This window comes from Rhinopithecus bieti, unplaced genomic scaffold (assembly GCF_001698545.2).
Source record: "Rhinopithecus bieti isolate Rb0 unplaced genomic scaffold, ASM169854v2 scaffold_30732, whole genome shotgun sequence".
Lineage (NCBI taxonomy): Eukaryota > Metazoa > Chordata > Mammalia > Primates > Cercopithecidae > Rhinopithecus > Rhinopithecus bieti.
This window is the reverse complement of record NW_016814045.1, coordinates 2,846,631-2,861,501: the sequence shown is the minus strand read 5'-3', so window position 1 is coordinate 2,861,501 and position 14,871 is coordinate 2,846,631. Positions and strand designations below refer to the sequence as shown.

Here is a 14,871-nt window from a genome sequence, read left to right as displayed (position 1 = left end):
CTTGATGGTCTTCATCTTACCTCAAATGAGGTAGAAGGTAGGTGACACCCGCCAACCACAGATGAGACCAGCAGGTACCCTATTCCTGGTTCTAGTACACAGCTGGGACAGGGGACAACTTGTCTTTACGGAGAACACGCAGCCTTGCTCACTGGCGCCCCCCAGTGGGGCTTATCTCCCACAACGCTCATCCTCTCTGGGGCTCTCCACAGGCAATGACGAGAGTAGCTGCCAGCTGAGCCCGCGCTGCCCGGAGCAGTGCACCTGCGTGGAGACAGTGGTGCGATGCAGCAACAAGGGGCTCCGCGCCCTCCCCAAAGGCATGCCCAAGGATGTGACCGAGCTGTAAGTACCCCCAGCGCCTCCAAGCACCCTGTCATCTCACCACCAGCAGCATCCTCCATGCTTTACCCCAGAATCTCAAGCAAGGCAACATGGCAAAACTGCCCTGGGGAGACCCTACTTGAATGGATCCCAGCAAGATGGCAGTAGAGCCCTCACCAAGATGGCAGCCATGGGCTTTGACAAGGACACAGGAAACACGGCTCCCCCCAGTGCCTCTGCCTGGCAGGAGAGGAGTCTCTGACCCTGTAATTCCTAAAGATACCCTGAATATAAGTGGGAGGGTTATTGCCTCATTTTCCATATCATCCCTGAAACCCCTACTCTGTACACCCTCTTCCTAAGACTCCTCAGCAGTCTCTTAGTCTGATCCCAGCAGCAGTTCAGGATAATTGTGAAAACATTGTCCAGTGGGCGCTGTGGCTTACAAAGCACTTTTCTGAATAGGATCCTATTCCAAGTTCAAACAGCCCTGTCAAGCATGAGGCCCCACTTTACAGATGAGGTCTTAGCTCTGAGTCACATTCATTCTCAGAACAGGAGCTTTCTTATTCCACGGCCCAAGCTCCTGCCACTGACTCCTCAGGTCCTGTTTCTGCACCAGAAACTCCCAGCTCAACGCAAAAGGTGTTAGCCTCTTCCTGAAGGGCTCTTAATATTATGGAGAAAATCCTATTTCTGCCCCCTGGAAAGCACAGACAGAAGGATGAAGCATGGTCCCTTAGTGAGGAGGCCTCCCTGGAATGCACCAGGAGCACTGCAGCTAGGACCAGAGGAGCACCACACACTCAAACAACCAACACACACCACGTGCATACTCGCATCCATCCACTCCTTCACTCATCCGCGCAACACATATTGACCAGGTTTCTCGGATGTCAGGTACTCTGCTCACATTGGAGAGACAACGGCAAGCAAGATGGGTGTGACCCCTCCACTCCCGGGGCTTGTGGTATTAGGGAAGGTAGACATTCACACGATCATTGCAGATGCACATGTGGAGTGACAACTGTGAAAAATGCTACAAAAAAAGAGATACAAGGTTGCTAGGACATGCAAAGTGAGAAGTATGACAGAGACATAAAGCTCCAAGAAAGCTGCCCTGGGGAAATGATGCTAGAGCTGCAAGCTGAGGGGTAAGGGGCAGGTTACTAGGAGGGAGGAGGCGGTGCTCCAGGCTGAAATTGCTGCATAAGCAAAGGCCCTGCATGGGAGTGGGCAGACCCAGGGAGAGGCAACAGGAACAGCCTGTTGCCTGAGTTGCCAAGTGCCTGAGCAGCAACACACCCACAAACCAACACCACACACCACACATCACCACACCACACACCCACACCACCACACCACCACACTCACACCACCACACCACACACCCACACCACCATACCACACACCCACACCACCACACTGACACACCACCACACCATCACCACACCCACACAGCACCACACCCACATACACCACACCACCACACCCACACCACACTGATACACCACCACACCCACACAGCACCACACTCACATACCACTACACCTACACACCACACCATCACCACATTCACACAGCACCATACCACACATCACCACACCCACACACCACACCACCACACCCACACACCACACCAACATACCACCACACCACACACCACCACACCACACACATCTGATGCTTGACTTTGACATCTCTCTTGCCAGGCCCCATGCACATCCCCTTTTCTGGGCCAGGTTAGCACATACAGGCATACCTTCGAGATATTGTGGGTTCAGTTCCAGACCACCATAAAGCACAAACTGCAATAAAGCAAGTCACACAAATGTTTTGGTTTCCCAGTGCATATCGAAGTTATGTTTATACTATACTGTAGTCTATTAAGTGTGCAATCTCATTGTGTTGAAAAAAAAACCAATGTACCAATGTACATACCTTAATTCAAAAATGCTTTATTGCTACAAAATGCTAATGATCACCTGAGCCTCCAGCGAGCTGTAATCTTTTTCCTAGTGGGGGGTCTGGTCTTCATGTTGATGGCTGCTGTCTGATCAGGGTGGTGGCCAAACATTGGGTGGCTATGGCAATTTCTTAAAATAAGACAGTAGTGAGGTTTGTCACATCGATGGACTCTTTCTTCATGAAAGATTTCTCTGTAGTACACAATGCTGTTTAACATCATTTTCCCATAGTAGAAGTTCTTTTAAAATTGGAGTCAAGGCCAGGCGCGGTGGCTCATGCCTGAAATCCCCGCACTTTGGGAGGCCAAGGCAGGTGGATCACTTGAGGTCGGAAGTTCGAGACCAGCCTGGCCAACACGGTGAAACCCCATCTCTACTAAAAATACAAAAATTAGTGGGCCATGGTGGCGCACACCTGTGATTCCAGCTATGGGGGAGGCTGAGGTATGAGAATGCCTTGAACCTGGGAGGCGGAGGTTGCAGTGAGCCAAGATTGCACCACTGCACTCCAGCTTAGGCGATAAAGTGAGATTCTGTCTCAAAAAAAAAAAAAAAATTGGAATCAATCCTCTCAAACCCTGCTCTACTTTATCAACTGAGGTTATATAACATTCCAAATCCTTTGTTGTCATTTCCACAGCGTTCATAGCATCTTCACCAAAAGTAGATTCCATTTCAAGAAACCAATTTCTTTCCTCATCTGTAAGAAGCAATGCCTTATCTGCTCAAGTTTTAGCCTGAGATTACAGCAATTCAGTCACATCTTCAGGCTCCACTTCTAATTTTAGTTCTCACTATTTTCACCATATCTGCAGCTACTTCCTCCACTGAAGTCTTGAACCCCTCAAGGTCATCCATAGGATTGGAATCAACTTCTTCCAAACTCCTATTAATATTGCTATTTTGACCTCCTACCATGAATCACAAATGTTCAAATGGCATCTAGAACCTTTCCAAACGGTTTTCAATTTACTTTGCCCAAATCCATCAGAGGAATCACCATCTATGGCAGTTATGGCCTTATAAAATGTATTTATTAAATAATAAGACTTGAAAGTTGAAATTACTCCTTGATCCATGGGCTGCAGAATGAATGTTATGTTAGCAGACAATGAAAACAACATTAATCTGTGTGTACCTCTCCATCAGAGCTCTTAGATGACCAGGTACATTGTCAGTGAGCAGTAATATTTTGAAAGAAATCTTTATGTCTGGGCAGCAGGTCTCAACAATGGGCTTATAATATTCAGCAAAATATGCCGTAAACAGACGTGCCGTCATCCAGTCTTCGTTGCTGTATTTCTAGAGCACAGGCAGAGTAGATTTAGCATAATTCGTAAAGGCTCTAGGATTTTCCAAATGGTGAATGAGTATTGACTTCAACTTCAAGTCACCATCAGCAGTGGCCCCTAACAAGAGAGTCAGCCTGCCCTTTGAAGCTTTGAAACCAGGCATTGACTTCTCCTCTCTGTCAGTGAAAGTCTTAGGTGGCATATGCTTTCAATAAAAGGCTATTTTTGTCTCCTTGGAATATCTGTTGTTTAGTGTGGCCACCTTCATCAATTATCTTAGCTAGATCATCTGGATAACTTGCTACAGCTTCTCTGTCAGCACTTGCTGCTTCACTTTACACTTTTCTTTTATGAAGATAGCTTCTTTTTGTTCTGTTTTGTTTTGTTTTGAGATGGAGTCTCGCTCTGTCACCAAGGCTGGAGTGCAGTGGCGCAATCTCGACTCACTGCAAGCTCCACCTCCCGGGTTCATGCCATTCTCCTGCCTCAGCCTCCCCAGTAGCTGGTACTACAGGCGCCTGCCACCAAGCCAGGCTAATTTTTTGTATTTTTAGTAGAGACGGGGTTTAACCATGTTAGCCAGGATGGTCTCGATCTCCTGACCCTCGTGATCCACTCCCTACCACCACCCCGGCCTCCCAGACTGCTGAGATTACAGGCATGAGCCATTGCGCTCTGCCGTCTTCTTTTCTTAAACCTCATGAACCAACTATTGCTAGCTTTACACTTTTCTTCTGCAGTTTTCTCACCTCTCTCAGCCTTCACAGAATTAAGGAGAGTTAGGGCCTTGCTTTGGATTGGGCTTTGGCTTAAGGGAATGTTGTGGCTGGTTTGATTTTCTATCCAGACCGCTAAAAGTTTTTGCATATCAGCAATAAGTCATTCTCATCATTCATGTGTTCATGGGACTAGCACTTTTAATTTTCTTTAAGAACTTTTTATTTACATTCACAACTTGGCTATTTGGTCCAAGAGGCCTAGCTTTGATCTGTCTTAGATTTTGATATGCCTTCCTCATTAAACTTCATCATTTCTGTCTTTTGATTTGAAGTGAGAGATGTGTGACACTTAGAGGCCATTGTAGGGTTATTAGTTGGCTCAATTTCAATATTGTACTGTGTCTCCAGAAATAGGGAGGTCCGAGGAGAGGGAGACAGGGAACAGCTAGTTGGTAGAGCAGTCAGAACACATACAACATTTATCAGTTAAATTCATCATCTTTGATGGGCATGGTTCATGGTGCCCCAAAACAATTACAATAGAGACATCAAAGATCACTAATCACAGATCACCATAAAAGTATAATAATAATGAAAAAGTTTTAAATATTGTGAAAATTACCAAAATGTAACACAGAGACATGAAGTCAGCATGTGCTATTGGAAAAATGGCACTGATAGACTTGCTTGAGGCGGGGTTGCCATAAACCTTCAATTTTTAAAAAACTCAATATCTACAAAGTGCAATAAAGGAAAGTGCAATAAAACCAGGTACACAGTACCCTCAGGTGTAAGTGACAGAACACAACCCAGGCTCCTCCAGGGAGTGTTTCTTTGATCCACCCTGCTATAATGCCTCTGGGGACAGAACTTGAACATGCCAGTTTCTTAGACTAGCACATGGCGTGAACCTCCAGGGTGCACAGGCACGCGCCACCACACCCAGCTAATTTCTGTATTTTTTTTTTTTTTTTTTTTAGTAGAGACAGTGTTTCACCCTGTTTGGCGCGCAGGATAGTCTCCATCTCTTGACCACAGGATCTGCCGCACCCTCGGCGCTCCCAAAGTGCTGGGATTACAGACACAGTTCTGACGTATCATTGGCAGTGCTGCATCGCAGCTCTAAAGACGCCCCGGTATCTTCGCAGTGCATTCTTCCAGTTATCTGAGTTGATACATTCTCTTTATGCTTTAAGGTGTTTGAGCTTGATTTTCTTCCTTTGCCGGCGGCAAGCTACTATCCCCTTTCTCACGCTAGCCTGACGGATTGACCGACGGCCTGCCCGGGGTTCAGACCAGCACTCAGTGCAGCATCCGCTATGCGCGTTGTTATCCTTGTCATGCTCCTCTCTATGTTTTTGAGTGGATTTTGGGGCCAGTCCTCTGGGCGTTCCCCCCCAGGGTTCGACCTGCAGTGGGTGGCCCTTGTTCTGTCACAGGCATGGTGCGTCTGTGACCTGATTCGCACGGCTGCGCGGAGACACTGCATTTTGGCGCGTGGTCGGTGCCTGTCTCCTTTCTCTCTGCATCTTCCATTTCACCCCTCCTCATTCGCATCCAAGAGGCCTCCTCTGGGTGAGGCAGAAAACCTCATTTTTACATAGGCAGCTCCCTCGCAGGCTGCCAATGGGTCAGATAAAAACGCTGCTAGTCTGTGATGGGGAAGCGGTAGCCTCGTGGTCAGCAAGAGCCTGGGCTAAGGGCGCCCAGAGGTGAGTCGCGCAGCCTTGGTTCTGCTGTGCTTGGGGGCTACTCGCCCGCCTCTCTCCCTCCTGTCCCAGCAGCCACATTGCAGCCCACCTGTACTTTCTTGTGATTCCCGCTCCCCGGTGCTATGCCTTGCTGCTTCGGGCCTTCTGTCCAGGCCATTTATATTCTCCCGGCCTCGCTGTTCTTCTCTCCGTCATCTACTTAGGTAACGCCCCTCTGGTTTCTGCGTCTCAGTCCTTTCCTGGAAGCCCACGTTCCGAAGCGTGCTTCTGCACCCCTCGTCTCGAGTTTACCTTTCACTTTCTACCTCCCCGATTGCCTCCCTTTGTGGCCGTTAGCTTCCTCTCATTCAGCTTTATTCCTGCTCTGTGAAATGGGGCTACACAGCGCCGGTCATATCCTCTCCAAGGTAGAGGCTGACTACAGATACACCTACCGCAAAGCCTTAGCGCCTGTGTGCCGCCGCGTAGCCCCGGTTCTGATGCTGTCCCGTGGTGATTATTTAACCTTCCTTTCCGAAAGCTTTGGTGGCTGAGCTGGGTTGGCGTGCTCTCTTGCTCCCATCGGCTCTTCTCTCCGGTCTTCCATCTCAGGTATCATCCTGTATTGTAGTTGCTTATTTACTTACTTCTCCTTCTAGACCAAAAGCTCCCTGAGGGCAGCAGTTGTGTCTCATTCACATTCTATTTTCTTCCCTCTTCAGAGTTAAGCACAGCAACTAACCCATAGCTGGTATCCAGGAAAGGATGAATAAGAAAATGATCTTGAACAATAAACCTCTCTGAATCTGTCTTTTCTTCTTTTTTTGAGACCGAGTCTCACTCTGTGGCCCAGGCTGGTGCGCAGTGGCGCTATCTCGGCTCACTGCAAGTTCTGTCTCCCGGGTTCACACCATTCTCCTGCCTCAGTCTCCCAAGTAGTTGGGACTATAGGCGCCCGCCACCATGCCCAGCTAATTTTTTGTATTTTTTTTAGTAGAGACGAGGTTTCACTGTGTTAACCAGGATGGTCTCCTCCCAGGTTCACACCATTCTCCTACCTCAGCCTCACATGTAGCTGGGACTGTAGGTGCCCGCCACCACGCCCAGCTAATTTTTTGTATTTTTTAGTAGAGATGGGGTTTCACCATGTTCACCAGGATGATCTCGATCTCCTGACCTCGTGATCTGCCCGCCTCGGCCTCCCAGAGTGCTGGGATTACAGGCGTGAGCCACCGTGCCAGCCATACATGGATTCTTGCGTGTGTTTCCCAACGCTCCAGAGAAACTGGACCTCACTTTCAGGTCCAGGCATTTCCCAATGCTCAGAGAAACTGAAACTAGGACTGCCAGCCCAAGGGAAGGAAGGGAGGTCTTCAAAGTTGCTAAAAAGTTCATGTCCAGCGTGGGTTTGAGCTGGCGTCATGCCCTTGAAGTTCTGTGTACACAAATGCCCCCGCATGCAGTGAGCTTCCTGCCCTTCCCTTGGACCGGGCTGTGCCATGGGATGGGGCTGCAGAGAATGACCCAGTTATACTCTCCTTCCTGGGCCAATTGAGTGCCAAGTGACACATGTCAAAGGACAGAAATGCCATGACGATAGCCCGTGAATACTTTTTCCCAAAGCTCGTGGAACGGAAACTGAAATAACAACGATAATTGGATGCAATTATAAAGTAAACTTCAGCACTTTGGGAGGAGACCTGATTTTCTGCTTTGGAAATGGTATCACTTCCCCTCGGCCAGACGTGGCTTCCAAAGTGCACTGAGGAAGGCAGCCCTCACTTCTGTCCCCAAACCGTCTTCCTGGGGTGGAGGGTGGGGGGTAAGCAGGAGAATGAGTGTCAAAGAAAGTGAAAGCTGGCAGACCCGGAGAATTATGGCTGGGAGCCTCTGGTTCAGGGACATTGGCTGAGTCCAGATCCAGGGTTTCCAATGCAAGCTTTCCAGCTCCCTCAGGCATCGTTAGTTATCTCAGGCAGAGCTGCCAGCTTACAAAACAAAATTAAGTTTAATTCACTGAGAAGAAGCAAAAACAAAGTTGCCCAGCATTTCTCTAAAGGGCAGGGTGTGAGAGTCTGTTGCAAGCATGCAAGACCCCAGCAATGCCATCCAAGCAGGAGGTGATTTTTTTTCTCCAGTCAGCCCTCTGCAAACCCTCACTGGCCTTTCTCTCACAGTCTCCTCTCAATTCTACCCTGGGTGAGTCAAGCCAAACGGAGCCTCATTCCCACATTCAGTCTTGCAAGTGCTCTTTGAAGCAGGGCTACAGTACCACTTGCCCTCTTTGACCCCAAATCCTGTGCTCATGCCCATTCCAACAAAGGTTCTTAAATGTTTAGGTCTCAGGACTCCTCTTTGCTTTTCAAAAGCATCCAGGACTCCAAGAACCTGTGTTTATGTGGGTTATAGTTATTGATATTGATATTAGAAACTAACACTAAGAAAATGTTAAAATATGCATTAATTCCATTTCAAAGTAGCTGTTATATACCCATGACATGTTTATGTAAAAAGCACATTTTTAAGACAAACCAAAAGAAATGCAGGTGAGAGGAGTTTCATTGTTTTATATTTTTGCAAATCTCTTTGATATCTAGCTTCCTAGAAGACAGCTTGATTTTCATATCTGCTTCACCATTCACTTTGTTGTGGTATGTTTTTTGGGTGAAGTATAAGAAATCTGGCTTCACACAGAAATGTATTTGAAAAAGGGAGGAGCCAGGCGCAGTGGCTCACGCCTGTAATCCCAGTACTTTGGGAGGCCAAGGTGGGTGGATCAGCTGAGGTTGGGAGTTTGAGACCAGCCTGACCAAAATGGAGAAGCCCCGTCTCTACTAAAAATACAAAATTAGCCAGACATGGTGTTGGGTGCCTGTAATCCCAGCTACTTGGGAGGCTGAGGCAGGAGAATCGCTCGAAGCCGGGAGGCGGAGGTTATGGTGAGCTGATATCGTGCCATTACACTCCATCCTGTATAACAGAGTGAGATTCTGTCTCAAAAAAAAAAAAAGAAAGAAAAGAAGAAGGAAAGAAAAAGAGAGGAATACTTTAATAGCCTTTTCAGATAATTATGGGTGTTCTTTGATAAAGACCAAAGCTCAACAAGTGGCATTTTCTTAAAGGCTACTGTAGTTTGGAACCTGCCCCCGTACCAGTGAACCTTCGGTCCTCTGTTACATTAACTCTACCAATCTATCTTACACTTTGAATGGAACTTTCCCTGTGCACAGTCTTGTAACATCATGTGTTGGTCAATGGGAAAATGTCGGTTCACTGAGTTATGCAGATCTTCCAAATGCTAACACATTTCATTATACATTTTTTAAATAATGTCCTTTGATATCACCGCTGATCTCATCAGAAAAGTCTTTAAGTGAGGAAAGGTTGTTAAGCTCAATGTGGCAGTGAAAAGTTTTCCAAAATTTTAATTTTTACTTGGAAGCACGAATTTATCATTGGCGACAAATACTGTGAGTTGCTTTTTTTTAAGTGATGGGCTTACTTTGTTCATTTTCAAGAAATTATCTACTAAATAGCCATGTCTGAGCAATGAGTTTGCCAGTCCTTCTTTTAGGTAAAAACAGTGTTCCATGAAAAAATGTAAAAACCAGCTAGTTCAGTTTGCAACTCAATTACACAGGTACTTTTTTCTAGACAACCAACGTGCTGCGTATACACATCTTCCATTTTATCCTATGGAACATTAAAGGAAGGTGTGCTCAAGAGTTGAACGTTAATACAAACAATAATTCTTGATACTTCATCAAGGGCCTTCCTGGTTTTTGTAAAACCTGCAAGCGCACAGAGGTGAAGAATACAGTGACCACTGGTTTCGTTTGGTAGCGATGTCCTGATTTGTGCTGAGGTGCCAGCAGTTTTACCCTCCACTAATTTTGTACCATCAGTGCAAATGTCAACACAGGGCAAAAGGAAAATAACATTCTAACCTTATGTAAGTATAGTTTTGGCCTCATAGACCCCCGAAAAAGCCTCAGGGACCCCCAGGGGTCTATGGATGACCCTTTGAGAACCACTCTGGTCATTACACATTGGCGGGCAACGGATAGAGAGAGAGAACTGCTCTAAGTCAGCACGAAGTTCCCAATTTAAAAGGCAAGCTTACAGAATCTTATGGAAAGCAGGACAGAAGCAAATACAGGACATCTCAGCCCTCAAAGTCACTGGAATACTGTCTGCAAAGGCAGGGCCTCACTGCCTTCAGAAAGTACAATGATTGCTGTGCAGCTGTCCTTTTAAATTCAAGCTTACCTCACTATTTTAGAACTGAAACCTAAAAATCTGCTTGCTTCCATTTATGGAAATGTTTACAAACATCAGGTTTCCTGGTTCTGGAAACAAACTCTGCAAAACCTACATCTTCATAAGGGCTAGAGAAGAAATTCAGAATCCGGTGCTGGTGAACAGCGTTCCCCCATATCCACCCCTGGTTAATATCCACGATGTTTAGACACATTTTTGGTCTAAGGACCATGAACATGGATTTGTTGTCCTATAACTTGATAACCCAAGGAGAGGAGGGGGCAAGGATGACATAGCTCCCCCCAGGCACAACTATTGGAAGAAGGGATTTGTATTTGGATGTAAGGTCTGAGAACATCATGGGAAGCAGTCTGGCAGTGTACGTATGCATATGTGTGTGTGTGTGTGTGCGCGCGCGCGCGTGCACACATAGCACTGACAGGAGACAGGAAAGGGATGGGGCTCAACCAGGAGGTAGGAGGGCACAGGGCTGCGATGCAACTCTCTGAGAGTGAGTGTGGCAAGAGGTGATGGCAAGAATGCACTGGGTGAAGAAGCAAGAAGGACCTGACCTGGCACTGTGTGGGTTCCAATGAGTTAGGGGATGGAGGTTTGGGGTCCAGAAAGCTCAGTGGTGCTTGGTCCTCATCCATAGTTTTACTGGGGGAGACATGCAGGCAGGAGAAGGGGGAGTGCGATGCAGCAGGTGACAAGCACAAGGGAGTGGCTCAGGCAGTATGTGCTCTGGAAAGGGGGGAATCCAGGAAATTCTGCCCACTTGGCCTTTAAGAAAGCAAGCAAGAATGTCCTGTCTATGCTGCAAACCACCACAGCCACCATTTCTAGAGCATTTACTGTGTACCAGGTGCTGTGCTGGGTTTTCTTAATAGGTAATCTCATTTCAGCCTGCTAACAACTCTTCAAGGCAAGTGTCATTATTCCCATTTTGCAGATGAGATAACCAGAGCTACTGAAGGTTGAATAATTTTTGAAGATCACACTGCCAATAAGCAGCAGAGTATAGACTCAAGCCCAGCTCCATCTGACCCCAAGTTCTCCCTGTGGCAGAAACCCAAGTCCCTATGTGTTCTGCCCAGTGGCCTGGCTTGCTGGGGACTTACATGGGTCCTCTTGAAAATTGACATCTGCATTGCAGCAGGGAGAAGGCAAGCCCAGGACCCCTGCCATGAGGCTATAGGTACCTGTCAGTGGTTCTGGCCGTGTCCATCCTGACAGCTGGGCCTTCTGTAGCAAGGCCAGCTGCTGCCCAAGAAGAGCCTGCTGCCTTCTATATCCCCCCCTCCCCAGAGCACTTAATAGAACAACTGCCCAGCGCTGACTACATCCTTGACATTCCCTGGCCCAGGGAGAGAAACTGAAATGTGCCTCCAGCTAGCTGGAGGGGTTGATCACATCTTTGGAGGGTGGGCCAGCTCTGGGCACAGCAGCACTTACGAGTCCTGGCACAGGCCCTGGCCCAGAGAAGACCTCAGCAGATGGCACCAGTAGAGGACACTTCATACTATTGGAGAGTCACAGCCATCTGTGGGAGGGGCCGTGGGCGGCCTGAGCACAGGCCGAGAGCCGAGAAGGCTCCCTTCACTCATCCGTTCATTGAGTTCATTGTGCCAAACACAGTGGTAGCAGCTGAAGATACAGTGGCTACCATAACAGATAAGATCCCCTTTCTCGGAAACTTAGAGTAGGGGAGAAAGGCAGTAAGAAAGCTGACCAGAATATCGGGCATTTTACACACGGAATAGAGGGGGATTTCCCAGGAAAGTAAAGGAGGGAAACAGAGTAGAAAGAACATGTTTTATGAAGACCTTAAGGGGGAAAGATCTTAAATTCGAGAAACCACGAAGGCTGTGAGATGGAGCAAATAGGATGACAAAGACGGTGATGTGTGCTGAAAGCTTGGGGAGGGGTATGTAAGTTCCTGTAGGTATAGGGAGAGCTGCCTCCAAGAGAAATGCAGGAATCCAGGAAGAATTTTAAGTGGCATGATCCGATTCTCATTTTAGAAATACTACCCTGGAAGAAGAAGAGAATGAACAGCAAGAGGAACATAATCTTTCAATAAGCTACATGTATTATTGGATGGAGATGTGTGTGTGTGTGTACGCGCGCATGTGTGTGTGTGCGTGCATGCATGCATATTTGTATCCATCTGTCTGTATGTGTGTGTGTATGTATATTTAAAATGTGTTGGCCACCAGTGTGCCAGGTACTGCTCTGAGAACTGTTCACAGAGACTCTCATTTAATCCTCAGAATTACATCAAGGTGGTGATTATTATAAGGTTCATTTTACAGGTGACTAAATGTAAGCTCAAAGAGGTTAATTACCTTGCCCAAGGTCACACAGCTGTTAGATAGTAGAGTCAGGATGTGAGCCTCAGCTGCCTGCACCCTGAGCTGCCCCCACATCACTCCAGCACTCCAGTGGAAATTCTGGCCTGGAGTGGAGTCTCTGGGCAGGTGGCTTCCCTCCTTCTCCATGGACATTCAGCTGGTCTGAGTTCTTTATGGGGCATCAGTCAGCACCACAAAGCTCCAAACAGGAATGGGGAACACCCATTCACAGAGATCTGTGTGGAGTTTCATGCAAGGCAGATGTGTCCTTGTGTGTTTGCACTGGGGCTGAAACAGAGCATTTGAATGCAGGTCAAATGCAAAGGTTGACCTGCCAGAAACACTCCGGCAATTCTAAGGCTGGTGGGCCAAGAAGGCAGTCTCCTGAAAGGGTCCCTCTGGGAGCCTGGGCTATAGGCTACAGACACCTTTGGAGTTCAGAGTTTTCATGAAGGGCTTGCTACAAAGAGAGCTCTCCTCACCACTGCATCTGCATTTCTGATGTGAGAGCTTTGATTCTGAGTCTTCTGAGCTGTGCTGCCAGGTCGCTGGAGACATTCTGCACTGAAAGCAACTTCTGCTTGGCTCCATCGTGCGAAACGCAGCTCTCCCTGAGGAGTTTAGGGGTTTTCATCACACAGATGACGTTTCCTGAGCATCTGCTGTTGCCAGGCAGAGTGCAAGAATGCTGTGGTGAGCCAAGCAGATATGGTTCTGCTGACATTAATCACAGAATCACACGGAAGATGTCACCATGGGGGTCAAATGCTGTGATGAAAAGACAGCCAATGCTTTGGGAATCTGTAATATCACTGGTAGGTGTGGAAGCTGATATTGGAGAAGTAATGCTGGAGCTGAGATCCATGCATCTGTAGGAGTTAACCCAGCAAGGAGGGAGAAGAGAAACTAATGCGTACAAAGACCTGCCCCCCACCAGAAGGGATGGGGCATTTTAGGAAGGTTAAGGCCAGTGGAGTTGGAACCAGAGGTCAAGGGAAAGTCTGATAAAAGATGAACTGAAGACAGGAGGCAGGGCTCTAACAGTTAATTTCCTGTCTCAACTGGGTAGGCTGTGGTGCCCGGTGGTTTGATCACACACTTGGTCTAGATGTCGCTGTGAAGGTATTTTGTAAATGCAATTAATATCTACAGTCAGTTGACTTTTTAAACAATATACTTAGGAGGTACAAGTACAGGTTTCTTATATGCATGTATTGTGTTGTGGTAAAGTCTGGGCTTTTAGTGTACCCATTACCCAAATACTGAACATTGTGCCCGACAGGTAGTTTTTCAGCCCTCACCACCCTCCCACCTTTTGTAGTCTCCAGTGTCCATTATTCTACTTGGTATGTCCATGTGTACCCATTGTCAAGCCCCCACTCATAAGCGAGAACATGTAGTATTTGACTTTCTGTTTCTGAGTCATTTTACTGAGGATAATGGCCTCCAGTTCCATACACATTGCTGCAAAAGACAGGATTTCATTCTTATTTATGGCTGAGTAGTATTCCATGTATATAGATATTCCACGTCTTCTTTTTTTTAATTTTTTTTTATTTTAAGTTCCGGGATACATGTGCAGAATGTGCAGGTTTGTTATGCAGGTTTACATGTGCCATGGTGGTTTGCTGCGCCTATCAACCCATCATCTAGGTTTTAAGCTCTGCATGCGTTAGGTATTCGTCCTAATGCTCTCCCTTCCCTTGCCCCCCAACCCTCAACAGGCCACGGTGTGTGTTGTTCCCCTCCCTGTGTCCATGAGTATACACTACATTTTCTTTATCCAGTCCTCTGTTGATGGATGTTGAGGTTGATTCCATATCTTCACTATTATGAATAGTGCTGTGATACACATACAAGTGCAGGTGTCTTTTGGATGTAATATTTATTTCTCTTTGGGTGTTTACCCAGTAGTGGCATTGCTGGATCAAATGGTAGTTCCATTTTTAGTTCTTTGAGAAATCACCATACTGTTTTCCATAAAGGTTGTGCCAATTTACATTCCTACCAACAGCATATGGGCATTCCTTTTTCTCCACATTCTCACCAAAATCTGTGGTTTTAGACTTTTAATAATGGTCATTCTGCTGGTATGAGATGGTATCTCATTGTGGTTCTGATTTGCATTTTCTGATGATTGGTGATGAGCATTTTCATATGTTGGACTAACTGTATGTGTGTTTTGAGAAATGTTTATTCATGTCCTTTGCCCACTTTTTTTTTATTTTTTTTTATTTTATTTTTTAATTATACTTTAAGTTCTA

General features: G+C 46.8%; 1 protein-coding gene across 3 annotated transcripts in view; it reads left to right on the top strand.

Annotated features, from left to right (window-relative positions):
• The window catches only part of SLIT3 (slit guidance ligand 3), a 669,050-nt gene that overhangs the window by 561,244 nt on the left and 92,935 nt on the right, over positions 1-14,871 (top strand). For all 3 annotated transcript variants that reach the window (XM_017849419.1, XM_017849421.1, XM_017849420.1), the window contains one exon: positions 213-345. In XM_017849419.1, coding sequence (XP_017704908.1) covers positions 213-345 — 133 coding nt within the window. The remainder of the gene's footprint in view (positions 1-212; positions 346-14,871) is intronic.